This window comes from Nesoenas mayeri (assembly GCF_963082525.1).
Source record: "Nesoenas mayeri genome assembly, chromosome: 1".
NCBI classification, from domain to species: domain Eukaryota; kingdom Metazoa; phylum Chordata; class Aves; order Columbiformes; family Columbidae; genus Nesoenas; species Nesoenas mayeri.
Window position 1 is genome coordinate 142,614,885 of NC_137541.1, and position 26,920 is coordinate 142,641,804.

General features: G+C 39.7%; 1 protein-coding gene across 1 annotated transcript; it reads right to left on the reverse strand.

The window, feature by feature from the left end:
- Positions 1 to 36: 36 nt before the first annotated feature.
- Positions 37 to 26,043, reverse strand: TOMM70 (translocase of outer mitochondrial membrane 70). The gene is made up of 12 exons (XM_080352943.1): positions 25,765 to 26,043; positions 16,913 to 17,086; positions 15,532 to 15,658; positions 11,938 to 12,047; positions 9,917 to 10,065; positions 8,575 to 8,782; positions 7,861 to 7,995; positions 6,581 to 6,688; positions 5,775 to 5,891; positions 5,038 to 5,135; positions 4,411 to 4,533; positions 37 to 3,409 (listed from the first exon to the last, which is right to left on the reverse strand). Exons 1-12 carry the CDS (start codon positions 26,011 to 26,013, stop codon positions 3,256 to 3,258), a joined length of 1,752 nt encoding a protein of 583 aa, XP_080209069.1. The 5' UTR covers positions 26,014 to 26,043; the 3' UTR covers positions 37 to 3,255.
- Between the last annotated feature and the right edge of the window lie 877 nt (positions 26,044 to 26,920).

The following is a 26,920-nucleotide window of genomic DNA, read 5'->3' on the forward strand; positions in this document are numbered from 1 at the left end:
GGGCTGACCACATAATTTTAAAAATGCAAAGTGCAGTCTGTGACAGAACAACAGAATCCGTGGCCTGGACCCTCTTCCCCTACAATCCCAAATGGAGAGAATGGGTGAACTCAGGTAAAGAGGTGACATGAGCTCAGCCCTCTTCAGTCTCTCAGGACAAATTTAAAGCACCTTGTTTTAATAGGATGTTTGAGAGGCCTCCAGTGCAATCCACTCAGAAGTGATAAAACCAGACTGTGAATTTTTGGGGTGGATTTCAATGAAAAAAGTAGACAATCAGTTCTCAGCTAGATAATGCAGTCAATAATCAGTCTCTGTGTTGGTAGAAAACAGGCACTTTAAGTACACACCAATACTCTCTAAGTATAGAAAACCAGGCAGTAAGAGCTCTGAAATAGCTCCAGAATTTCAACATGCAAGAATTCAAATTATTTTTAAAGAAATGGCAGAAAACACAGTTAATGCCTGTGTATCAGGCAGTGTTATTACCACTGCAGCTGAGAAGCCTGGTTAAAGCTGCATCTAAGCTGTGCTTAATAGTTCTATAATAAGTTACAGTACAGTTCCCTTAGTATGTGTTTGTTCCCTCTTTCCATCTGCAAGTAGATCCTAGTAATTCATGTCACAACTTCTAATCGCCACTTTGGCAAACTTGTCTCGTACCATGAACAGCAGGGATTTTACATGATCAGAATTAAGATGCAAGATGTTTAAAAGCAACTTCCCAGAGTCCCCAGAATAGACCAGGTTTATCCAATTCTTTGTGACTAGCCTCAGACATTACTTAGATATTTTTTAAATAGCAGTAATACTTGTTTCAGTTCAGCTCTTGATCCCTATTTAATAAGCTTTTCTCAAATTTCACATGCACACCTGGTTTAAAGCAAAGCCTCAACTGTATCAGCCATTAAAAAACAAAATCCCTTTCACTAAAAGGATCCACCTGCACACACACGTTAACAAGGTGTCAGCTACTCAGATTCCCAGCTTTCCTGGCTGTATTTCCTTTCCCCTGTCATCCTCAGCTTTCAAGATCATACCTCTGTCAGTGATGAAAGCAATGAGAAATAAAACCTGCCAATTCCATCTCTGCTTTTCATTTTTTCTTAAAGGTTGAAGTGAGAAAAGATGACAGGGAGTCAGTCAGCACTAGTTCTTCCTAGATTCAGAGCAACTTCAAATACGTACATGGTGCACCACTGCAGAGAACACTTTCATCAAAACCTGTTCTTATACATGTCAGAGAGAGATACTTGAAGGTAATATTTATTTTTTCAGTTTACAGGTGATACGTCATTTACAAAAAAAAAAAAATACAGACAATGCATCCTTTCAGTGCAGTTTCAAACTAGTTCAAGAACAGGCAAAAGTCTGTGATGATTTGGAATGCTAGTATTTGACAGCACATGCTTTTTTTTCCCTTAACTGATTGGGTGGGGTAAGGAATGAGGTACAGGTAGGGTGAAGAGGAGAAATTGCCAATGAAAATAAGGCCATGCGAATAAAAACTCCTCAGGAGAACAGGTCACATCAGTCAGTCTGGCATATTTTTATTCTCAGGTAACTGATGCTGAGACTGGAAGTTCCAGAAGACATTTGACACTTGCTAGTGCAGTGCCCTTAGAAGCTGCCGGTACCTTCCAATGCCTTCAATTCTACACCAACACTATTATTTCAGATCACCTACTGAGCTAGCTAAAATAGAATGATTAAATCTTTATGTCTACTCTCCACCATTTGATTTCTCAACCGTAGTTGCTGGGAGAAAGGAAGGTCAGGTTGAAAATACAAGCCGCTGCTATATGGTGGCACAACTAGAGAACAAGACAGTTTGACCACAGCATGGTTCATTTCTTCAAAAGATGAAATACATTAGACAGTTCAGCACAAGCAAATCTATTATTTCAGAATGGAAAGAAGCCCAAATTAGTGTATCATAAATTAAGCTACATCAGTTAAGTATTTGCATGAGGTTTATCCAGCCACATCAATGCAGGGAGAGGCAAGATGGACTGACTGACTTCCATACCAGAAGGATCAACCCAACACAAGAGCCCTCTGTGAAGTTCCTAGCTAGAAGAAGATGGTTTATACTAGTATTTAATAATTTGCCAATCTGCTATTTGCAGAACAGTTGCTTCCTTCCTACAGTATTTGTAACCTTGGACAAGACAGGGTCTAAAGAACAAGGAAACCAGCACAGATTCTAAATCCATTATTTGAAGTTTTAGCCTATGCTTTGTTCCTTATTTCACTTAATCCTGCAAAATGCTATTACAAGGAGCAGATCAGAACATGGCCATCTCTAGAAAATGAAGAGAATTTGGACAGTTTGTCAGCTGTTACATTTAAGCTAGAGTGTCAGAGATTACAAAGATTATATGCAAGCATGACCTTACCTTGGCAGCTCTACTCCCAGCAGTGCTTCCTGTTCTTGAAAGTCCCTCTGAACCCTCCAGAACACCTTGCTGTGACATTCAGGTAAGCACTGCTGCACAGGAACACGGCCTTTCTTCCAGCAAAGCTTATGCTGAAGCAGTGTCACCTGACCTCCTTCCCCAGCCAACCTCTGTACTAGCTTTCCTATATGGTACTCTAGAGCTTTCTGGGGCGAGGATAAAGACTATAAAATTAATTGCCTAATAGCTGCCACAGGACTATTTCTAAGTAATTTATGCAGAGGGTGGGAGGGGCTTTAAGGGAAGATTGTGCATGCTTGCATATATTTACAGGGATTCTCTCCACATCTACTGACTTAAAAAAACCTGTCTAAACAGTTTGAAAATTATTTTTTCCTTTTAGCAAAATTAAAATCAACCCTCAAGGATTAATTGCATATAAAAAGAAACCTATTTTACAGCACTGACTAGTATTACCTTTAAAATCAACAGGAAAAAAACCCACATGCTGTAATATTGTTTGATAAAGCAAAAATCGCCCACAACATAATCACCCAAAATGAACCAGTGTGAAGTTTTTATTTGCATGGCCAAAATATCTTCCTTTTGTTCCCCTGCAACTTTGTTTCCCTTAACACATTTTAAGGTTTTTGCTGCAGAAGGAACAAGATGCAACACTGCATACTTCCTTGAACAACCACTCCCACAATATCTAAACATTTAACAGATGTAGCAAATGACAACTCCACGAACAGAAAAATCTATGTTCCACCAGTCAACATGGTCTGCAACAGCGTCTTTAGGGCTGGCTGAAGTGGGCAACTTCACTTTTGAAGGTCATTTTCTTCTCATTTCTTTACAGTGTTGGTGGTTTCAATCCATACTTCTTTGCAACTTCAGTCTGGGCATAGGCAGCATCACAGAGTGAGTAGAGGTGGGCCATCTCCATTTCAGATTTGGCCAGGTTGATAGCTTTGTTGAACATTTCAATGGCTTTATCCAGATTACCCCTGAAATAAACCAAAATGTAGTCCAATTAAGGCTGACAGAGCAACCTTTTCATCTCTACAGTATCGTTCTTTCCTTCAGTACTTACACTCTCCACTACTGACAGCTTAAAAGGACTTCTGGAAGAACCACCACAAGAACTTGCAATGACAATGAGCAAACTGAGAGACGTTATTAGCAAACCTAAGCAACTAGGACAGCTGTTAAACTGCCTTCCTCTGAAAAGCACCCAAGGGTGGTAGTGGGAAATAAAATGTTCTCCATAGGACACCAAGTTTACTACAAAGATAATGCTGAGACAACTAAATGAACTTTCATGTCTCATGAAAAGAGTTTGTATACTTAAGACAAAAACTAGCACAGGCAAGAGTTCACATTACTCAAATAGAAAATGTTTGCAAAATGTCTCATGGCAACAGTTTGTCCTTTTGATGGCTAGATATGTAAAAAAAAACCCAAACTCAGCTATACTCTCAGCTACACCCCAAACTTTTGCACAATTCTACTACAATGCACTGTTACGGAAAAGTGCATTAGTCTTTCCTCTTTACACTATGAACTTGTAAACTACAGTTCTGTTGGGATTAAACACAAAGTGTCGGGCTTGAGAGTATAGCTCAGGATCCTCAGTACAAATGGTCCAACAAGACATGTTTAAGGACTACAAAAGATACACATGAAGCCTAATAATGATTACAGAAGTCACCCTAAACGCACAAAGGATGTATTTAAACATACACAGATTCATCTGCCTGTTGTTCAGTAAGTATGAAATTGGTGAACACAGTAATTTGTCAGACTATAAAGCAGAATTATGCCATAGAGAAAGGAAGGCTTTACCTCAGAGTTACACAACAGAAATCAGGACTTTGGGTAAGAGCTGGTCTTGCACAGCACAGGGGAGAAGATCTTAAGAAAGACTTAAGATCGATAAGGAAATCTAAAGGACTTCTGTGATTGCAGAAGTAACTACGAAGTCTTTAACACTGCAATTCAACGTTACCTTTGCACTTCAATCGTTCCCATGGTTTCATACGCAAAATCGCATTTGTTATCAATTTCAATGGCCTTGCTTATGAGTTCTAACCCTTTGTCTAAATCTTGCTTCCACTGGAGCTGAAGTAAACTAGAAGAGAAGGAAAATTTAGAACAAACTTCCTCACATACTCCTCCCAAACCCCTGATCACAGAAACAAAAAAGAAAATCCCCAAAGTATTTGATCCTAATGCAGGGTAAACAGTAACTTCATGGTTTTTAAAAACTTATATGTGAAAGTCACTTTCAATAAGCCATGTTACCAGTTTAGTGACTCTAAAGAAAGGTAAATTCCTCCCAAGACAACTTGTTACAAGCTGTTTTGTGAAAGCAAAAACTTCAGCACAAAGCTGAAGATAGGGCTAAAGTAAAAGTCAGATTTATTCAAGTAGACACTCAATTAGGAATGAACACTAATGAAACTCCTCTGAAACTTTACAGTTTAGTCAAGAGAAACCGTAGAAACAGCACTAAGATATTTTCAAAAAGTTATTTCTCCTGGCCAAGCTTCTAAACACAAACATTCAATTCATTTTGATCCATTTAAATATGCCAACTGCCCTTGACCGAAAGGATCGCAAACTCAATACGTACCCTTTATGAACATATGTAGTGGCATTGTCCGGCTCAAGCTCAATGCATTTATCATACATTTCATCAGCCTTGCCAAACTGCTGTTGATCAGTTAGTGCCTGCATCAGAAGAGAAACCTGTATGTCAATACGCAACCAAAACATGGACTCTGTGCAGGGCTAATACTAATTAAAACCACATTGACAATGTGAGATTGGATATAGCTCTCTTATCATAGAGCAGGCCAGGCACATCAGTCAGAGTTAAGTTTCAAAATGGAGGCTTTTTAGAAGAAAGCTGGTAGACTTTAAGTGCACAAATTACTGATAACAGTACCATTTGTAATGGGAGAACCACAAGCAACATGCTAAATGTACTGCAAGCAAAAGCCATTCTAGAAGTCTGTACCTGCAAGTCTCAACTTCTTCCTTTTTCAAATACATGTCTTTCAACAGGAAATGCATCCATATTGCCTACCTACTTAAAATCAGAACATCTCATGCTTTGTACTAGAACCATCAGTACATTTTCTTAGAGGAGAAATTAACAACCTCTGTTACAAGAATACTCCCAACACTCTGCTTGACCAGTACGCATCATTTGTAGCAAAACAAAACTGTTAGCTTAGTTCCACACATTTAACTCCCAAACTCAGAACTTATTCTCAAAAATCTTCACATATTATTTGAAGAAGTGTATGTTATCCAAGGTAAAAGGTGAAAGAGAATGCATTTTCTTTAAGAGAGAAAAAAATGTACCTGAGCATAGAGTGCATAGCCTTCAGCACACTTTGGAAATTTTTTAATGACATCTTCAAAGCCTTTCATGGCTACTTGCACAGGCAAGGGATTATTTCCTGTATAAGCTTGACGATACTATTCACGAAAAAGAAGAAAAAAGGAGAAAAATGAAACACCACCACACACACAAAAAGTCTCATTGGACCTCTAACCACTTCCCCAAGAGACGCATGCATCATAACAATTACAAATTCCAGAAAGTGACATGCCTCTACGTCCTACCAAATCTGTTTTTAAGAACCTACCATGTATTCAAGTCTCTGGTAGAGTGGCCTTGGGGACGAGAAAGGGAGAAAGAAGGAAGCCATGAGGCCTGATAGCTGCCAGTAGCCTCCTTCTATTTCAAAAGCCTGGAAATCCCAAGCCCAGATTCCCTCCTTGTTCCCACTATGCAAAGCTGTCCTCAGAAGAATCCCAAATGCAGATGCATCGTACTAGCTTGAAATAGTTTGTTTCCAACTTCCATAACATTAAAGCTTTATTTAAATCAATTTTATGTGATACAATTAGAATGAAGATTTGTGTTTGTCTACCACAAAACAAAAAAGATTACCTACTGTTTGAGCAACAAACATTTCAAAATGAAAGCAGCAAACACTTACTCCAACTGAAGAAACTGGTGCATTATTTCTTTACCTTATTATTAGATGATATTGAGATGTTTGTTGCCCTACTTTTCCATTAAATTGAAATAAAACAGAAACACGTTTTCCAGAACTTTTTAAAAGGACAAGCACCCAGATAAACACCAGCATGTTACCTACCAGAGCGAAACATTTCTGTGCTTGAGCCAAGGCAGAATCAGGTCGCAATCGGATACATTCATCAAAGTCTTCCACGGCCTCTTCGATTTGGTCAAGCAGGATTTTCAGCTAGCCAGAATGAAACAAAATCCTAATTCTGCATTCAATCTGTGCTTCAGACACTTAAGTGATAATTTTATTAGTGTCAGTTACTCATATCATCTCCAGTTCAGTTTTAGAACTACCTAGAAACCTACAAAACACATGACCACATGACGTAAAATAACAAAGCCACCAATGAAACTTTGGCATCGTGCACAAAAAGGTAATGTCCATGAGTAGGGACTGAGAATGCCTGCAGTTTAGACTGTTGCCATTACTGCTTTAGCATTATGTCCAGTCTCCAAAATCATGCTGTATTTTCTCAAGTCACTTTGCCTTGCTCTAGTTAATTGCCTGAGGACTAGTTGGATGTTGAAGCATTTCAGCCTTCCCAGCTTCTATTTCAACTTTTTTTTTTTTTTTTTACATTCCTATTCCTCCACAAGAGCAGAGCTCATTTCATCATTCTCCTACTTTACTGTTAAGCTATTTTAAACCATTAATTCTCAATCTGCAGAAAGCTTTTATTCCATTCAATCAACACATAACACCATTCTTATTTCTGAGCACTAAAGACATCTAATGAATTCATGGAGAGAGGCACTTGGTCTGTGGAAGTCTTCCTTACAAATACAACTTAGCATACCTGCATATGGCAGTGTTTCCTTTTTCTTCTAGCACCTTTTATACTACATGTCTGTGGAAGCAGGCCTCCCTAGGTCTAGAAATTAGTTAAGGACACAGCAGCATCACAAGCCAGAGATGGATGAGCTGAACAGATGCAAGTCCAGGCTGCAGTGCTGCAGATTCTGCATTATCAGGAACACACGTTACATCCACTCTAACAAAGTTTCCTTCCATGCAGACGCTGCTCTGCCCTATCAGGCCCCTTTCACAGAGCAGCTTTTATCTGCTATAAATGTATATAAGCCCTAGTACTTTTAAGCCAGAGTTCATATTAATAGAGGGCCGAACCTCTGTCACTTTGTGTTCTTTCCTACAGCTACAGAAATAAACTGCTGCTGCCTGACCTGCACCTGCAAATTAGGCTGTGTGTTTATTCTGCAAGAGTTCCAAATCAGGAGTTCATGTTTCTTCTGTCACAAACAGTATGTGTCTCTGATGATGTACTGATCATTCTTCTTTTCATTTGCATTGAAATATTCAAGTATTGGGACAAAATCTCTAATGTTTCTTACTTGTCCTCGATGGTGGTAAACATCTGCATTCTGAGGATCGATATCAGCAGCCATGTTAAAGTCTTGAGTGGACAGCACAGGTTGCTGCTGCTGCATATACATACTTCCTCGTTTGATCAGAGCATTAGCTCGGAGCTGTAAAAAAAGTTTAAAGAAGCATTAGCCACTCTAACATTCCTCCAGATTTAAGGCTTTGTTACAATTACAGCCAGGTTTTTCATTTGACTAGTTTTTCCCACTGATAGACTGAATTCATTCTAAGCAGGAATAAATTTCATAGTGACTCTTAAATGAATCAATTCCTCTGATTTCAAATATGGCAGCCTGTGCTTCCATCTCAGTGGATTTACAACTCCCCAAAATCCTTTAGAAGACAGGCTCCCTATGCTAACAAATAGATCAGCATTCTTTGAAGCAACTCAATATGCAAGTACAATTAATGTTTTTTCTCTCATTTATGAACTGATTTTTCAGACTGGATAAGCCTCTAATTCATTTAACTTCCCTCGTTCTTTAGTTTGTACTACTTAGCACAGCTGGCTCAAAAATGAACAAGTCCTTGAAAAACAGTTTGTCAGGAATAAAAACACAAAATGGTAAATAAACCAGAACACTCCCATTAAAGTATCTGAAAACCTGGAGAAACAAGCTCTTGAACTATACTGCAAGTTTATCATTTACCCCAACTCCAACCCAGCTGTGACAGGTTCTTACCTTCACATTTGCATCTTCCATGCTGATGACCTGATCCAGGTCCGGTTTGGCAGCATTTGCATTGCCAATAAGTAAGTAAAAAGTAGCTCGCAAAAGCAAAGCTTCTGCCATGTATTTTCCCTTTGCTTCAATTTCTTTTGTGCATTCACTGATAATTTTGTCATAGTTCTCTTCTTCCATATATTGTTTTGCTCTCAAATAGCCAGAGCTGTAAATGATGTAAGAATATTTATACATGCATTCACTGAACACTGCAATTTCAATTCAGACTTTTCATTAATCATAACAAATACTAACTTTTGTTATGCTGTGTTACAACAGCAGCATTATAAGCAAAGTTACAAATATTCCTGGATGGAGCCATCACAGACTGAAAACAATTTAGACAAAACCTGCCAAAATTACATTGGAAATAAAGAAGAAAAATATTTTAAAACTCTTGAACTTGTTGAGCTTCATTTCTTCCTTGAAATTTTTTTTTCACATTAAGAACAGAGATAATATCTGACTTAAAACAAGAGGGCTGGGATGGAATTACAAGTCAGAAAAGTGAAATATTAAACATAGCAATGTGCAGTTTATATGTGTAAGAAAGGATTTCACAGGAAAAATTACAGTTGGCATTGCCTTGTCCTCAGCTAAGTGTCCTGGATTCAGTGGATTTGCCTGTAATCATGACATTCTACCTTACGTTACAAAAATCAAATTCATAACACTGTTTTCAATGGTTTCCATACTGAGAGCAATGATATCTTCCAAAATTGAACTGGAAAACAGCATAGTAAGTTAAAGCACCAGCTATGTGGTGTTGAAACTCCACTCCAAAAAGGAAAAAGCTCAAGCTTTTCTTTGTCAGAACAAACCTCTCCTTTATGTGCAATTTGATTCCAGAAACACAGAACACCTTTCAGCTCAGTTGCTGTAAACTCCTAGTTTTCATTAACAGAGACCCTAGCTTGTCTTCTCTCCTCCAATCCAAAGCCTAACTTGTTCTCCTCCTCAGAAACTCTCCTTCAGTATAAAACATTCCTTTCTCCAGAAGCATCGTTTGGCACTATCCGGTCCTCCCATCTCCTAAGCTTTACTATGGTCATGTAGTAAATATTCAGCACATCTTCTAAATCTTATTGTCCTTCCTTTGATTAGTGGATCAAAGCCACCTCCAGTTTAGAACTAAGCAGTCAGCTTTCATAAAAGTTTCATTTTTAATACTGTTCTCACTTTATTACCACAGGATCTCCCATGCCAGGTACTATAAAATAAGAGCAAATTACACTAAGCAGTATGTATAAATCACTGAAAACCTAATTCCAAACAATTCCCAACTGTACTGTACACTCACTTTTCTTTTACTTCAGAAGCCTCTCCCTCCTTATCCTTATCTTCATCTGATTTCTCACCCTTAAGCAAAGGTTGAGAGATTATATCATCTGTGAAAGAACTGAAGTAGGATTTAATGAACTGTGGTGAGGGCATCAGAGGCTCACGATTCTGAAACAGAGAAATGTAATTTCAAGTCATTAGATGCTAAGATTGGCTGGTAAATATGGATATGGACAAACAAATGTGATTATAAAAAAAAAAATCATTCACGAAACAAGCAATGTCTGACTTTCCACTATCTCATTTGATAGTCTGATATTTTTGATTTGTTTGACATTTAGGGATTATTTAAGCTTCAGATCACAACTCAGTACCCATCACCAGTAGAAATAAAACTAAGAAATCCAAGAGAGGAGGAAGGATACAGTATCCTTCTGCATGTGTGACTAAAAAGGAGGATTCTTAGGATATCATAAGACACTGGGCCGTTGTACTAAACCAGTATGTGTGCACATAAACTGAAGGAAAAATGCAAGCTGGCAGTTTAAGCATGAGCTTACATTCAACTAGATTCTGAATAGCACTTGACCCTTTCCTCCAACTTGTCCAAGAGAAGCTGCTGTCTATCATTCCAATGAAGACTAATGAGGCAATATCCTGATTCTACATGGAGCTTGGCCTAGATACCACACATTCTACTTGAAATCCCAGAAGTAATACCTCTGAGGTACAAAATCCTTCCTACAGCTAAAAAATATTTCTTACTCAAAATGAACACTGCATAGAAGAATTACAATTCCATCTCTCCTACAAGAAAAGTCCGAATGCACTCTTCTGAATTTCTCTATTAAGTTCTATTATAACACTGCCTATTGGAAGCGCACCTATTTTATGATGCTACTACCACCACACTAATAGCACAATTCATTTTTGCTACCCTGACATCACACATTTATCCAAATTTCTACAGGGAAGAAATTCAGCATCTCAAAACCAATGTGGATTTCAGCACTTCAACTATCACCACAAAAAAACAAGCAAGAATGTTTTAATACCTGTCCCAACTTTTCTGTAAACCTACAGCCACTTAGAATGACTGCTCCTGACTAGGCCTGTACTCCCATAGTTCTCTTTTCTGCAGTTTCCAAACATCAACACAAAGAGGTCTGATTGCCAAAATAGAAAAGTACAAGTATGAGCACCTGTTTACAGAAAAGGAACAGAAACAGCCTGTGACTGAATGTCACAAGGAATTTGTGGTAGCTAGGAGATGAAGGTGCATTTCTCAAGACAGAATCAGGAAGTCTGACCACTAATAAGATGATGTATTTTTGCACTGCATTATTTTTTCTTAAGCAATACTTTTTGCTTTTCTTCTTTAAAAAACCAACCAAACAAAGCAAAACACACACCCAACCAAAAGACACCCCCCTAACCTTAAACTAGTATTATTTTGCCACTTTCTAAAAATGCAGGAATTCTGCTGTCAATCTTTCTTACATGAAATTTCTCTTTATGAAACCAAGAATAACCTGGGGAAAAAGCCATAAATCATCATTCTTCTTATTTTAAGCTATTCAATACATATGGAACCAACATTTTTACGCATATTATTATTTATAAACCTTCCTATCTCAACACACATGCCTAATTCAACCACCTGATGTGCAACAGAATATTAGGCTACTGCTGTTCCAACATACCCTGTTTTCATTGTGTTGCAAGTCCAGAAAAGCCCTGTGTGAGGCAGCACACCAAACTTAAGTGTCTCCTGAATGTCACAATAAATTTGATTATTAAAGAGAAACAATTATTAGAAATAGGCTCTCTTGCCTATTGAGGTTTCAAAAAGTTTGGACAGGTCCCAAAAGAAAACCTAAGTACAACAGTAGCTTTGTACAAAACTGTTTGTATCGACTCTTACACTTCAGTAGATGAAGACAGTGACTTGCTTACAACAATTGACAGAATGCCAAAAATCAACATTTCAACCACCAGTCAGGTGAAATCAGAATTTATCAGCAATATCACAAGTCCTACCTTGTATTTCTCTTTGGCCTTTTCTTTTCCAAGCAGTTTAAGAACTTTATCAGCTAATAACATACTTTGCTGGTTCTGGAAGCCTTCTAAAATGCAGACTGCAGTGACATCTAGAAAACAACACACAAAAGTGACACTAAAGACAAATTCCGATAGTCACTGGAGTACATTAAAATATGCCACAAGTACAATGAGTCACTATCAAACTAATAAATGTCCTCTCTGAGAATAAAAGCCTCCGTTTCCAGTTTGCTGTATTTACCATGTTTTCCAAGATACAAATTTGTATCCAAAATGATCTCCTTGTGATAAAAGGACTTCATGACAGTGGATGAAAGAAATTACATTTATTTTTATCATGTTTACAATCTAGAGACGAACACACTTAGATGAACAGTAATGTACACATACATATAGATGAACAGAAAATTTATACATCCAGCAGAGGCTTTCAACATTTTGAAACTTTGGAGATAGTAATGATGTTCCAATGATGTTCACATTAAAAGTGTTAATACGGATTCTCTTATGGGACTGGTCCTAATTTTCTTTTAAAATTCACACTCAGACCAATCACATCTTGCTTCTTCCTCAGTTTAAGAAATCTTCCTATATTATATCTCAAATTTTTTTGTTCACCTCTGTGACTTTGGAATGGTGCAACTTGAAGAGAAATAGTTCGCTGGCCTACTTGAAGTGCTAGCCCATATCATAACACTTCCATTCACACATAGAGCCTCTGCAAATGCTAACCCATTGCTCCCTGCATCACACTTTGGAGTGTGAAATGTGCTCTTATGGTGCATTCTCATTACTTCTCTGGATCCTCTAATTAATGTCATACTACCATTGTTTTTTCCTAATTAATTAATTCCTACTGAAATATCAGCAAAGATGGACTCAAGATTCAAACAGTATATGGTTTGAATACACTTGAAAAGCAAGTGTCTTCCCCTGGAGTAAATACATTTTCTGTAATCTTGCAGCCTATAGGTACTATTATGCCACCATTTATACAGACGCTCCCCACAACGCCAGCATAGTCAAGAAGCACATCGGAGTCCCCAGGAAAATACGCTACACCCAGAAAGACCGTAAAAGAGAGTGTAATACTGTACTATATCACCTTAACAGTCACGCATTGCCTGAAGCAGCAGCTGTAAACCAGTGCCCAGACTTGGCTGAGGCAGCAACATCTTCCAAATTATACTGCCAGGGATCACTGGAAGGTTTTTTGCTGGTCGTGGTGGGTTTTTTGTTTGGTTTTACTTCCCTTCACTACACGGATGTACCCTATTTCCTGGGATTTTACTAGCCATACACGGTTGGCAGGTAAAAGCAGTATTCTATTTGAAAACCGCTGTCATTCAGAAAAAGCAGGTAATTTTCAGATCAAATAAAAATCACGGTTGAAAATAATTGTAACAACCACTACTACTATTAACATTACAGAGTCACAGAATTACAGAATATTAGGGATTGGAAGGGACCTCGAAAGGTCATCTAGTCCAATCCCCCTGCCAGAGCAGGAACACCTAGATGAGGTTACACAGGAAGGCATCCAGGTGGGTTTTGAATGTCTCCAGAGAAGGGAACTCCCCAACCCCCCTGGGCAGCCTGTTCCAGTGCTCTGTCACCCTCACCGAGAAGAAGTTTCTTCTCAAATTTAAGTGGAACCTCCTGTGTTCCAGTTTGTACCCATTACCCCTTGTCCTATCATTGGTTGTCACCAAGAAGAGCCTGGCTCCATCCTAATGACACTCAACCTTTACATATTTATAAACATTAATGAGGTCACCCCTCAGTCTCCTCTTCTCCAAGCTACAGAGACCCATCTCCCTCAGCCTTTCCTCATAAGGGAGATGCTCCACTCCCTTAATCATCTTTGTTGCCCTGCGCTGGACCCTCTCCAGCAGTTCCTTGTCCTTCTTGAACTGAGGAGCCCAGAACTGGACACAATATTCCAGATGTGGTCTCACCAGGGCAGAGTAGGGGGGAAGGAGAACCTCTCTAGACCTACTAACCACCCCCCTTCTAATACACCCCAGGATGCCATTGGCTTTCCTGGCCACAAGGGCACAGTGCTGGCTCATGGTCACCCTGCTCTCCACCAGGACCCCCAGGTCCCTTTCCCCTACATGACTCTCTAACAGGTCGTTCTCCAACTTATACTGGAACCTGGGGTTGTTCCTGCCCAGATGCAAGACTCTACACTTGCCCTTGTTATATTTCATTTATTTTTTCCCCACCCAACTCTCCAGTTTGTCCACGTCTCGCTGGATGGCAGCACAGCCTTCTAGCATGTCAGCCACTCTTCCCATTTTGGTGTCATCAGCAAACTTGTTGACAGTGCACTCTATTCCCTCATCCAAGTCGTTGATTAATATATTGAATAGTACATGAATATATTGAACAGTACATTAAAAATAACCTACCATGGCAGGAACACTTGATCTTTCTCAGGGATTTATCATCTATCAGTTTATCACAACTATATAAGGTTTAGATTTCATTATAGCACACTGGAAGTGCAGCTGTTGGTCAATTAGTGATCGCAAAGGACTACACTAAATCACCTTAGTCCTTTTCTAGTGACTATGGTCTTACAGGGCAGAAAGGCATTCTGCCAGCAAATAAATAGATACATACATAAAATTTCCATGTCTTATTTACCTTTTAGTTTAGCAGACCTAATTCTTTGCTGTTATACTAATTTAACTGTTAGATTTGCCAGTCAGAGCACTGGCTTATTTTCTCTCTTTCTTTGATAATAAGCACAACTGAAAATTTCATTTGCCTTTTAATCTTACATGAGCAGGAACGATTTCACTTGATGAAATTTAAATGGATCCTTTCAAACAGCATCCCTTAGTTCAAAAGTGCCCTCAGACAACACACCTAACCTGTAGTACTCCTTAATTTTCATGGCTTCTCAGCCACATCTTCCTGACAGTTCAATACGTGTTCTGTTAGGAACAGTATTTGGAAGGATTTGACACAGTAGTTTCTGCCAAATACACAGTGTTAATATTTTTTAAAATGTTTGCTTTTTAAAAATTTGTTCCAGTTTTCATAACAATTACACAGCAGAATGCTACTGAAGCTGTTTTCCCTTTAATACCTGCCAAATGCATTTAAATGACTGTAATGCTCTCGTTTCTGACCATGTATCTCCACCTGCAAAAATACCTTGGTTTCTGTAGTAGTTCCATTTCTCTAAAACAAACAGGGAAGAAAGTTTTTTACAGAGTGGAAGCAAAAAGACTGTTGTCTGGGTTATCCACTCAGCATGTTACACGAATTCTATTCTAAAATGTGGTAAGTTTCTTGGAAGAAGAATACCTTGAGTGGCTGCATCAATTTCTCAGCAGCTATTTCAGACCTAAGCAGATGCCAACTTGAAAAATGGGAAAAGGCTTCTTCTTAGAAGAGAAGAAAATCTATTTGCAGGAGCTATGAATGGTTTTCAATAAATAATTCTGTATTACTATAGTTGCAGAAGTAAAAACAAAACAAACCCAGAAGTTATCCTCTCCAAAGCGCCTGAGCTAGTTCCACTTTTAAATATAAATATACACATTAAGAGACACTCACCTTCTAAACATTCCTTCTTATTGTCTAGCTTCTCATGAGCTTTCGCACGTCTGAAGAGAGCTTTTACGTATTTAGGATTAAGCTCAACAGCCTTTGTGCAGTCTTGTGCCACTTCTGTCCATTTTTGCTGTGGATCGGAAACAAAACAATGAGAGAGTCCCTACTCAGCTGCATTATATTAGCTTTCCACTACCAACTCCAGGGTCATGCCCACCTAACAGTAGCTGCAGTTCCAGGTCTCTAGTTCTACCTGCTCACTTCTATTTCTGCAAGTTTCTCAGTAAGAAACTGCCAGGCACCACTGGAAGCCACCTGCACCAGAAAAGTCAAAAACCAGAAAAGGAATTCCTACAGAAAAATGAAACCAGACAGTTGTACAAAGCACATGGGATAAGATAATGAGTTCACGCAAAGATGCTTGCAGGAAGCAACATTGGGACTGAATGACTGGTACAAAACAAATAGAAGAAAAAAGATGAATACATAATGAAAACCAACAAACAAGTTTAATGAAGTGCTAAAACACTTTTTTTCCTAAATTTGTGATTTCCATTTACTACACCATGTTACTATAAAGAGATGATAAATGCATATGTAGCAGTAGAGCCGGTCAAGGGTATTAAGAATTAAAAATCCATTTATCTGTAATATTGATTACCAAAACAGGCTTTTCTAGTAACTGAAAAAGAAAAAACACATACATTTTGGACTCATTATGGCATGAAATATTGTTATAAGTAGTATTTGATTAGACAAGACTTTCAAGAACAGATTTCTCTAAACATACAGTCTCTCAATTGATACTTCAGGCTGTACAAAGCCAATTTTTCCATGCCTTTATACAGTTCACCAAATTGACCTCATAAGCAAATTTACTGATACCATAATAAGCACCTCTGGTTGACTTCTAAAACTAATATCAAGTATATTCAGCTACCAAATAAATGTTACTTTTGCAGGCGCAAAATTTAGGTTGTGGGCTTTAGTAGGTTTTTTTTTTGTTGTTTATTTTTGAAGTAGCATCTTTCTAAAATGTTTGGCCTTTCACTTAACAATTAAAGAAACACTCTATTCGAGAGAAGCAAAATTAACTTACCTACAAAAAAATTGTACCAGAGGATGAGAAATGGAAACCTTGTCTTACAAGAAAGGGACACATAAGAATTAAATAAGAGAGACTGATAATACTTAACATAAAACACTTTTGTTTATATGTGGAAAAGTATGATGAGCTAGTGAAAAATAACTGCACACACCAGCATCTTGTTGTGAAGGCAGAACATATCACCACCTGGGATCTAACAGTGGACAAAGGTAACAAAATACACAAATTATAACAGAACTTTTTGGAATAAACACATAATTATCTTTAACTTCTTACCAGTTGTTCATAGGCAGCAGCTCTATTTTGATAGAAGGTAGAAAGATCAAGGTTTTTCTCAGGAGGGCACAGGCTGATAGCCTCCGTGTAACACTGAATAGCTTGCTCATATTTTCCTGCTTTAAAATATTTGTTTCCTTTGTTCTTGGCTGCTTGGGCTCTATCAAGAGGGCTCTGAAAAAGGAAGTGATAGGTCATTTCCAATAAGAAAAGTATCACTGCATGCAAGCTATGTGCTTAAGGGCTGAGTTTCAAAGATATAAAATGGATCTGAGTGGCAAAGTCCACCCTCCACTTCTGAAAATCTCCCTCCTTCCATTTCCTGGAAAAACACAACAGATTTTCTTTTGCTAATGTATCAGATAGGAGACAAACTTTTTAAACTATTCACTACAATGGTATTAAACAATGCAGTGATTTATCTTTGGACAGCTAAACAGGTTTAATGTTGTGTGGCCAGTGACCAGAAGAACCAATGAGATAAGTTATTTATCCAAAGACTAAATATGTGAACACAACAAAGCCCTCAAAGCAATTTAAATAGAATAATTTTCCTACTGAAATACATTTAGCCTATAAGACCAGACCTGACTCAGCAGATTAGGAATTAAACATGGAAAACACTTCATGGAAAGACCTACTGAGCAAGACAAATAAAACCTGTATGGAAAACAAAGCTGTTTTGCCTTTCATACACTAGACAAATTACAGCTAACTCCTTTACAGCTTTGCATGACCTGCTTCACCCAAGCACTAACACAAAGCACTGGACCATCACAGTCTGTAATTTTTAGCAGAGCATGGAAAACTTTGCTAACCGGCCTGTGACCCTGCTAAATGAATCTTTACATTCCGCACCACCCATTGATCATCTGCATTTCTGCAGAATCCAACATTGCTACCTGCAACCCTTAGATATACAGATCAGTTATCAAATATTGTGGTTTATAAGGAATCAGATACAAAAAGCCTCTCTTTATTAAAGGGGTATGACCCACATTCAAAAAATACAGAACTGTGAAAGATCCTAACATTAATCTTCTGATTTCTGCTCCTCTTTCACAGCCAAGCTTCAAGGATCAACATTTTGGAGCACTTCAGGCTAACCTGCCAGACCAAAACAAACAGAGGTGTGAGCACATATGCCATCCTACCAGCCCCTCTGAGGAAGGAAAGAGTACAAGCTGGGGGCAGTAATGCCTTGTAGAAGATCCTGCAGCTATTCTTTATCTCAGCTATTGAATCATGCACACTGAAAAGATCATCTAGGATTTGCTGGCAATTGTAAATGCTGCTCTTTGGCCATATTTCTGCCTCCTCTCCTCTCTTATCCACCACCAGCATCAAACTACACCCAGATTGCTGTAAGACACACCTAAAAGCATCTTTGCAGTTCATCGGCCTGTTTCACTTAATGTCCGTTCATTTCATGCCAGTCTCATCATTCTTACCATCTAAATGATGTCTGAAACTAAAAACCCGAAGCAAACTCAGGAGTTGCTGTACTACCCCTCTGTTACAGCCTGGTTTCCAATCATAGCATGACAGAACCAGATAATGGGTGCCAGCCTTAGTTCCTACACAAAAATAGGCATCCAAATAGAACAAAAGTATCCTACAGGCACTCTCAAGAGGAGAGACTTAACAGTGAAACCATATAAGGTAGAGAATTTGTTAAATATCCCTGCTGCCAGAAAAGCTCTTCTCTCACAGGTCACCAGTCACTGGGATTATAGGAAATCAATCTGCACCACCTCCATTGTTCATAGAACAAGATAATCTGCATCACTTTTAGATTTTTTTATATTAAGTCAAATTGATAAAATATTAATTTCAACACTTTTCATACACTGTGTTTAACTCCATGGATACACAAACCAGAATTAGAGTGCAATTATTTATACTGAAAGGCAAGTAACTGTGTGTTTGAGGAGTTGTTTCCTTAAAACTCAACCCAAGTTTGAAAACACTGCATTTACTTCAAGTATGTCCTAAATTTAGCTTCCAATATAACAATGCTTCTCTTTTAACAAAGGAAAGGGTTATGCATATCCAGCAAACAAATGCAAGAAAGTCAGCCTGAATTTTTCCTTCTGCATTTCTAAAGCAAATGGCATTATAAATGTCTCTGTGAAATAATCTACAAAATTCAGTGCTGTTCAAATTTACTTGGTACCAAAAAGACAAGATGAGGGCCAAGTTGAAGCATTCAGACCTGTGTTCCTGGTATGAAGGTTGTTTAAAACTGCAGAGATTAATGCTGTGCTACAGCTAGATTACTACTTTATGATCATTGTAATTCTTTTAGCTCAGAGGACATATTACCCCACTATGCATCTCAGACTGACCAGTCTGTCTGCTCCACCTTATGCGCTTTGACAGCCCTGCACTGCAGTCCCTGCGTGAAGACACATGTTACAGGTGAGCACTACTAGGTAAAATCCAAATGCAATGGCTGCTCCAGTGTCAGGTGTGGGATAGGAATTCTAACTGGAAGCAAGAAATCTGTAGTTGTGGGGCTGTCACTGGTGCTCTGCTGGTTCTTAGGAAGCATGAAGTCTTCAGAAAAGTCGAAGTGCATGAAACAGGGACCAAAAACTTCAGAGAATCCAGGCATGATGCCACAGGAACACCATTAAAATTAGTGACTTTGTTATCTGAGTAAGCTTTGAGTAACAGCAAGGACCACAGATCACACAACCAACTGTATAGAAATGAATCACCAAATATATGCTAACTCCACAGTTACTCTCTGACCTGTGCGTTGCATTATTCAAGAAATTTGGGGGTAGGGAGTCGGAGCTAGAGCACAATATGCTATCATGCAATAAAGTCAGCAATAGTGCCCATGGCAAGAAAGAAATCAACTTTTTTTTTGTTTATGCTCCCTTAAATAAGACTCCTAGCCTTTAGATGCTTTATCTCTGCAACCTTAGTCAAACTATTCTGCTATAGTCCTCAGTATGCATGCAATACTCTGCTGAAATTGATAGCTGCCATTTTAAACACCAAGGCTGATACAGCTCTGTATCATCAGTAAGTACATTCTGATAAGGACTTAAATGAAAAAATAGTCTCTTAGCATCTCATACTCACAAAAAATGGATCCCACACAGACTGTACAGAAACCATGCATCAAAAATAACAAAATGTATACATGTCTTAAAGCCCAAAAGGTCATAAAACACAACACCAAGTTTTAAACTCCATGTTTGTTTTGGTTTTTTTTTAATAATGATTCCCATGAGATTTATTTTCTTAGCAATCATGAAACTCTTTTACCATAGAAAACATAGCAGAAAATAGTGGATTAATTTACAGCTTTGGTATACGACTGCTAAACTCATGGAACAAAACAAAACCAAATATACAGCTTTTAACTCTGTGAAATTTTTGAGAACATTCATAACCTTTTTTAAAAATAAAACTACTTAATTTCTGTTTAAGTTACATATTCAATTTAACTTACTGCAGTATAACCTGATGAAGCCAAAACCACTAAAAATCTCTTATTTTACTTTGGGACTTTGTTGTTGTTGGGGGTTTTTTTTTGACGTTGTTAGGGTAGGTTTGTATTTTATTTTTGAGATATTAAAGAACTCGTGTCACATTATATGCTGCATTGCCTTTTCATAATAGCATGAATAAGAATATGAAAATTAATTCTTAACATAAGATCAGTTTGAAAGAGTTTGCCAAGCCTTAGATTTAACCCTGACAAATTTTTTAAGTTGTTGCTTCTCAGCCCTCCAGTTCTTCTCAACTGCTACACCGAAGATGTAAACAAATAAGAAACTGATTATTCAAGCAAACTTCATGTACCTCATGCACAAGTAATCAAAACCCCTCACATCTTCTTCTGTTTTCTTGCAAATGTAATATCTAGGTATTATTTTCCAATTTCACTGCCTCTTCTCACTTGACCCACTGCCACTCTGTGTAGTGCACTGGACATTTTTTGTCCCGGAGAAGATGGCCCATATGGAGCAAGAAAAAAAACAAGCAAACCAGCTCAATAAAAGGAATGGAAGTTCATAATCAATTAGCTGCCAGGGCAGGATAAACAAATAGCTCAGAAGTTATCTGCAGTTACATAAAAAAAATCTCAGTACTTAAGAACCGCTTTTAGCAACTGTTCACTAACGAGTCTTAAACAGAGTTTAAGCCAAAGGACACTGGTGTATTCGAGAAGCACTCCCTTATCTAGGTAACTAAACAAGCAGATTGCTAACTGTCTAAAGACTAGACAACACTGACAAAAATTTCTTAACCGTTACTTTGACCTCAGCAAATATGTTTTCCTCACAAAATGTTCAGAAACTCCATTCAGCCATCTTAATTCATCAACTAAAAAAAAAAATAAAGGGAGGGGGGTGCAAAAAGCCCTGGACTTTTTTCCTCTGCAAGTGCGAGGACCCTCTTGATGAGATCAGGTACCAAGGAAAAGTATTGTTTTCCGAACACGTACTGTTACTGAATACCTATCTTACCTCTTTTTTTGACTAACATTCATCTGAGTCTTATCTCAGACCTATACAGAAAGGTATTAATCAAGTATAAATGGCTTTAAGAGCCTCCTTAGTACCAAAACCACTACAAGAAAAAGTACAATCACATGAGTTTAAGATGTAAATTCAGAGCACAAGCAAGGACATATTATCGTTAGAAATAATTAAGCTCAAGTTTACAATACAACCTATCGGCATTCTCCATCAGTCACTTTCCTTTCAAATGAATTTGTCATTGACACCAACTGCAATTAAGTGAGCAGCACATGAGCTGCCAAGAGTCTAACAATTGTTCTACTGCTATTACACACAAGTTTAAGAGTTTTCTACACCTGTCCACTACAGCTGGTATGAAACACAGAAGACTTACAGTAGGTCGATAGTAGATTTATTAGGCGACGGGTGCCCAGTACAACAGAAATGACATTTTATGTACTTTGCTTAGATCAATTCAGGGTAAGTATCACGTAAGTATATCTAGACAAAGGGGTTTCATTTGTTCATATACTGATCTAATGACACAGCAGTGAGCTAGGCAACATTCAGCAACTACTATTAAAATAGATACTGGAAAGAAGCCATATTAGTTCGCTGCTGATCTTGATATGTGGCACCAGCAAGCCAAGGAGTTTGGCCACTTTCACCCACCACTGCACTCAAGGAGCTCAGAAGAAAATGTGCAAAGACAGTGAACTGCTATGAACCCAAAGAGCTTTGTCTGTAATACACGACACCACACGGATTCAAGAGTCTCTGCTCAATGCTCCCTCACACATCAAAACCACAGGGTTAGCCTACAAACTTGCTAAAGGTGTTAAGAGATGAGATTTGGACTATTGCAGACTTGCAAAAGTAAATTATTTCAACTTAAGGAGAAAAAATACTGAAGCAACCAACACATTACCTCACTGACTAACCAGTGCTCACTCCTGTCAGACAAGGAGGGTGTAAACTCACTAAGTTATCACAGAATAAGTAAAAGACCATGAATCAATGGGGTATCAATTAATGCAATAAATGCAAAGCAGTTTCCTTCTCCAACATGTTTGAGTTACACAACATTCACTACAAACTAAGAGAGCACGTAAAAAGCAACTTCTGTTATTGACTAACTAAAACACATGCCATCTAGGTTTTAAGAAACAATGACAACTTCTGTAACTAACAGATGCAATTTGACTTCCCAACCTTTGAGAAATCCATAGATGTAGTTTTATCATTGGCACTTAACTGGTCCAATAATACCAGTTTACTGTACTGCTGAGGAGGTGTGCTTACAGAAGAAGGAATCTCAAAAGCAGTTCAGCTTTTCCCAATATAGCACCTATGCTAAGGGCTTCTGCCAACACAATGTCAGTCACAGATCACACACTCGACCAGTGCATCTATGCCAGGAGAATCCTTTAGTGCGGACACAGCCTGAAGAAAAAATGTGAAGCCTCTGCAGCAGGTAAAAGAATAGCCTGAACTGCATCCAGAATAGTAAGAAGTCTGAATAAAGAATAATGAAGACTTCAGACCCTACATATTTTCAAAGAACACAAAAAATTCAAGGTCTTGTCTTCCGAACCAGTGAAAGGAGCATCAATTGGACACAAAAGCTGATTTAATGAAATGCACAAAGAACTCTATGTCCTAAGTTACATTTCTGAGTAAAATAAAAGTTACCTCACACAGCTGTTGGTAGCCTATTCATTATTGACATCCATGTTTTGAAAAAGAATTCCCTCATGTTTATAAACTGTGAAATGAATTACCGGCTCTTATTGCTGTACAGATTTGCATTTGAAATCTTACTGAGTTTACAAAAATACTCCACCACAATAGAAAGGCAGACCAATAAAATGCTTCTAGTTAACAAGTAAAGCCTCTGCCATGGTTGTATTTTCAATCAAGGGTGCTGTCAATAACATACCTAATAAAACATGCAAGGAAACACAAAAACTACATGACATCACCTCTTTGGATATGAGGAATGGGAAGGCAATCCTACCCACACAAAAAAGGCAGTCAAGGGAACCTGCAGCCACATTAATTTTCCTGCTGCAACCATAGCTTCAACAGTTAGATGATCATCTCATGTAATCAGGCAAATCTGATACTATATCCTACAGTTTTTCTAAGTAACATCCCTCTTTTCTTTACAGTAAGCAATGACACTCTTCAAGGAACTCTGGATCATACCAATCAACAACGTACTTATTCTTAGATGTGTAAAGGCTTCCAGTAATTTAATTTGTGGAGCAATCTGAGCGAGCTAGACACACGATATTTTAAATCAAGTGAGACAGAAGTGTTTTAAATGTTTTAAGTGCTTGCTTCAAGTACAACTACAGAATTACTATACACCACTCAATGGTATATTCCACACTCCAGAACTACAATCAAGAAATCCAGAGTTAACATACTAATAGCAAAGTCACTGCAGCTACACAAAGGTCACAAGTAGCCTGCAAACCAGAGTTCACACGTAGCAAGCACACTGTCATAAATACACCAGATGCTGTTTGCAGCCACAAGCCAAAGTTACCACAGTTTGAATGTGTCCTCTGTACACTACTTGTTCAATACTCCTGCTCATGAACTAACAAATCACTGCATCCAAGTAACTTCCTCAAGGTCCAGCACAGACTTTGCGGCTCACTAGGCTTCCACAAATGCCCGAGGCTACCTATGATTCACTGCCTATGGAAGTTGTCACCCTGCTCACCACTCCCATGTGTTCCTGCCACTGTCCGCCCACTCACGTAACACTAGTCTTCGTCACTGAAATGATCAAGGCTAAAACTGACTCCTTCCAAACCTCCAAAAGTTGATTTTTTTTCTCTCCTGATCATTTCAGACAAGAAGTTTAAACTGAGGTCTGAAAGTTCAGAGCATTTCAAGTGGTACACAAGATATGGAGAAGAAAATGCAGTAATATCTTAATGGCATTTTATTATCAAAGCAAATCAGTTTGCCAACTGTAACCTAACCTCAGTGATACACTGTGACTGTCACAATATATCTGTGATTGCAGACGTGCAGAAAGGGCATCTCAGAGGCATTTTTCTACATACAGACATACAAGAGAACGACTGATCAGATCTGGACCCTGATTTTCGATGTTGTCCTTCAATTTTTGTACAGACCTTTTCATCTGAAAATTTTCAGAATGGTAATTTACAACCAAATAAGTGTAAGTTTTGAAAGCATATCTGTTAGACAAACTTTACTCTGAACTGTTAGCTTCATGAACTGCATGGCTTTTGGATTTTCATGGAACATACTTAATTTTTAAAATATTTTTTTTGTGTTTTATTTCCACGCTGCTGTGCCAAGCATCTCAGACTAACACAAAACAGATCAGATTTCTTTTTTAAAACACTGTTCTTGGAAGCAACTTGCTCACAGGTATTCTACATCTCAGAAGCAGCACATTGTCAAATGCATATACATCTGCTAACATGTACTTCATGACAAAATGCACTCAGTAACACACTTTCTCGAGTAGAACTACCAGGACTGGACCCAGTACATGCAGCCTGTACAAAGCACGACCAGTCACAGCAAGACGAGGGAAAAGTCGTGACAACAAACACCTGCTTATGAGCACTCCACGGTCATAGAATTATAGAATCATTTCAGTTGGAAGAGACCCTCAGGATCATCAAGTTCAACCATAACATAACTCTAGCACTAAATCATGCCTCTAAGAACCTTATCTATGCATCTTTTAAACAGCTCCAGGGATGGTGACTCCACGCCCACCCTGGGCAGCCTGTTCCAGTGCTTGACAACCCCTTCCTTGAAGAACTTTTTCCTAATATCCAATATAACCCTGCCCCGGCACAACCTGAGGCCATTTCTTCTTGTCCTGTAACTCACTACTTGGGAGAAGAGACAACACCCTCCACGCTACAACCTCCTGTCAGGTAGCTGCAGACAGTCACACGGACCGGCCATGCAGCCGCGCTGCACTGAGCACGCCGAGGATGCCACTCCAGCGCACCCGCCGCAGCGCGGCTCCAGCCCCTCACACGCCTCTTTCCGGGCCAGGACCGGGACGCTCTGACGGGTGCGTTTTGGACCGGGACAGTGGCCTGCGTGGCCCTGCCTCCCACAGACCGGGTATTTCGCTCCCGGCGGCCCCGCCAGCGCCGGAACACCCGCCACCCCAGCCCACGAGCTCAGGTTCCGACACCCCACACCCGGGTGGGTCGGCGGAAACGAGCCCGGTCCCTGCCGGTAAAAGCGGCGCTTCTCTCCTCCCTCCACTCCCATAACGGCGGGGTCTAACGGCCGCCGCGCGCGCGCGGGGCGGAGGGCAAAGGTCCGTGCCAACGGCCGCTGGCGCGCGCTCACCGTCTCCTCGTGGCCGGGCCCATCGAGCTGCCCGCCGCCGCCACAGGGCCCAGGGCTCGCCCGCCCCTCGGGCGTCTTCCGCTCGCTGGCGCCCTTGCCGCCGCGGCGAGCCGCCCGCCGTCCCCACAGGTAGAGCGCGCCGGCGCCCAGCAGAATCGGCGCCCCTAGCACCAGCGCCAGCTGCCAGCGGGACAGCCCCGTGCCGCCGCCGCCACCGCCCGCCGCCTCCACGGGCTTCGAGGCGGCCATGACGCGCTCACACCGCCGCCCGCGGGAGGGGAGGGGAGGGAAGGGGTCACCGGACACCCGGGGCACGCCGGGAGGGCACGGGTCGCGCAAACACTTCCGTCCGCCGCATCGCCCGGCTCGGCTCGGCCCCGCCGCCTGCTGGCGAGCGGCGGGGTGGCGCCACCTGCTGGAGTGGCGGTGTCGCCGCAGGGCCACCTCCCCCCCCCGCCCCGCAGCGGCGCCCCCGTGTGAGGGTGTCCCGGGGCGGCGGGGTCCGCACGGTACAGAGTCGCTCTGGGGTTCGGTAAGTGGTTAGCACCGGCCTGAAAAGTCTGAGTGTGTCTTTAGGCCCGGGTTTATGTTGTGCAGAATGAGTTTCTGGAGTGCTAACGTGTAGGAGTGGTGCAAAGTTTCTCTGACTCTGTGCTGGAACGTTTTGAAGCAAAATTAGCCGTGCTATAAAAGCCATTTTTCTTCTAGTTATTAATTGAAACTGTCATAGAAATAATTTAATATGTAATACCAGAGTTTTATATATGCTCTATTATATGCATTATATGTGTGTCTGTGCCTACTTAGCGTATTTTCCTGTAGGCAGAGGACACTTATATTTCTGTTTCCACTTATTTTCCTGGAGCACTCGCTTGAGGATTAAAAGGAGTCATCTTTGATACTTTTTTATACTCATATTACTCACCTTATTTCTAGAAATGTCATTGCAGGTGGCATGGAAATGAAAGGAATATGTGTGAAGACACATATTGCATTGAGGAAAAAAAAAGGACTGAAAAGAAAAACAGAGACTGCAAAGCAAATGCCTCAAGAGCCCAACTAAAATTTGCGCTGCTGGACTTTGAGTTAATATATCTTGGTGCCTGGTAGTAAACAGCTTAGCTGTGTCTTCCTTAATTTATGGGTTATTACTATT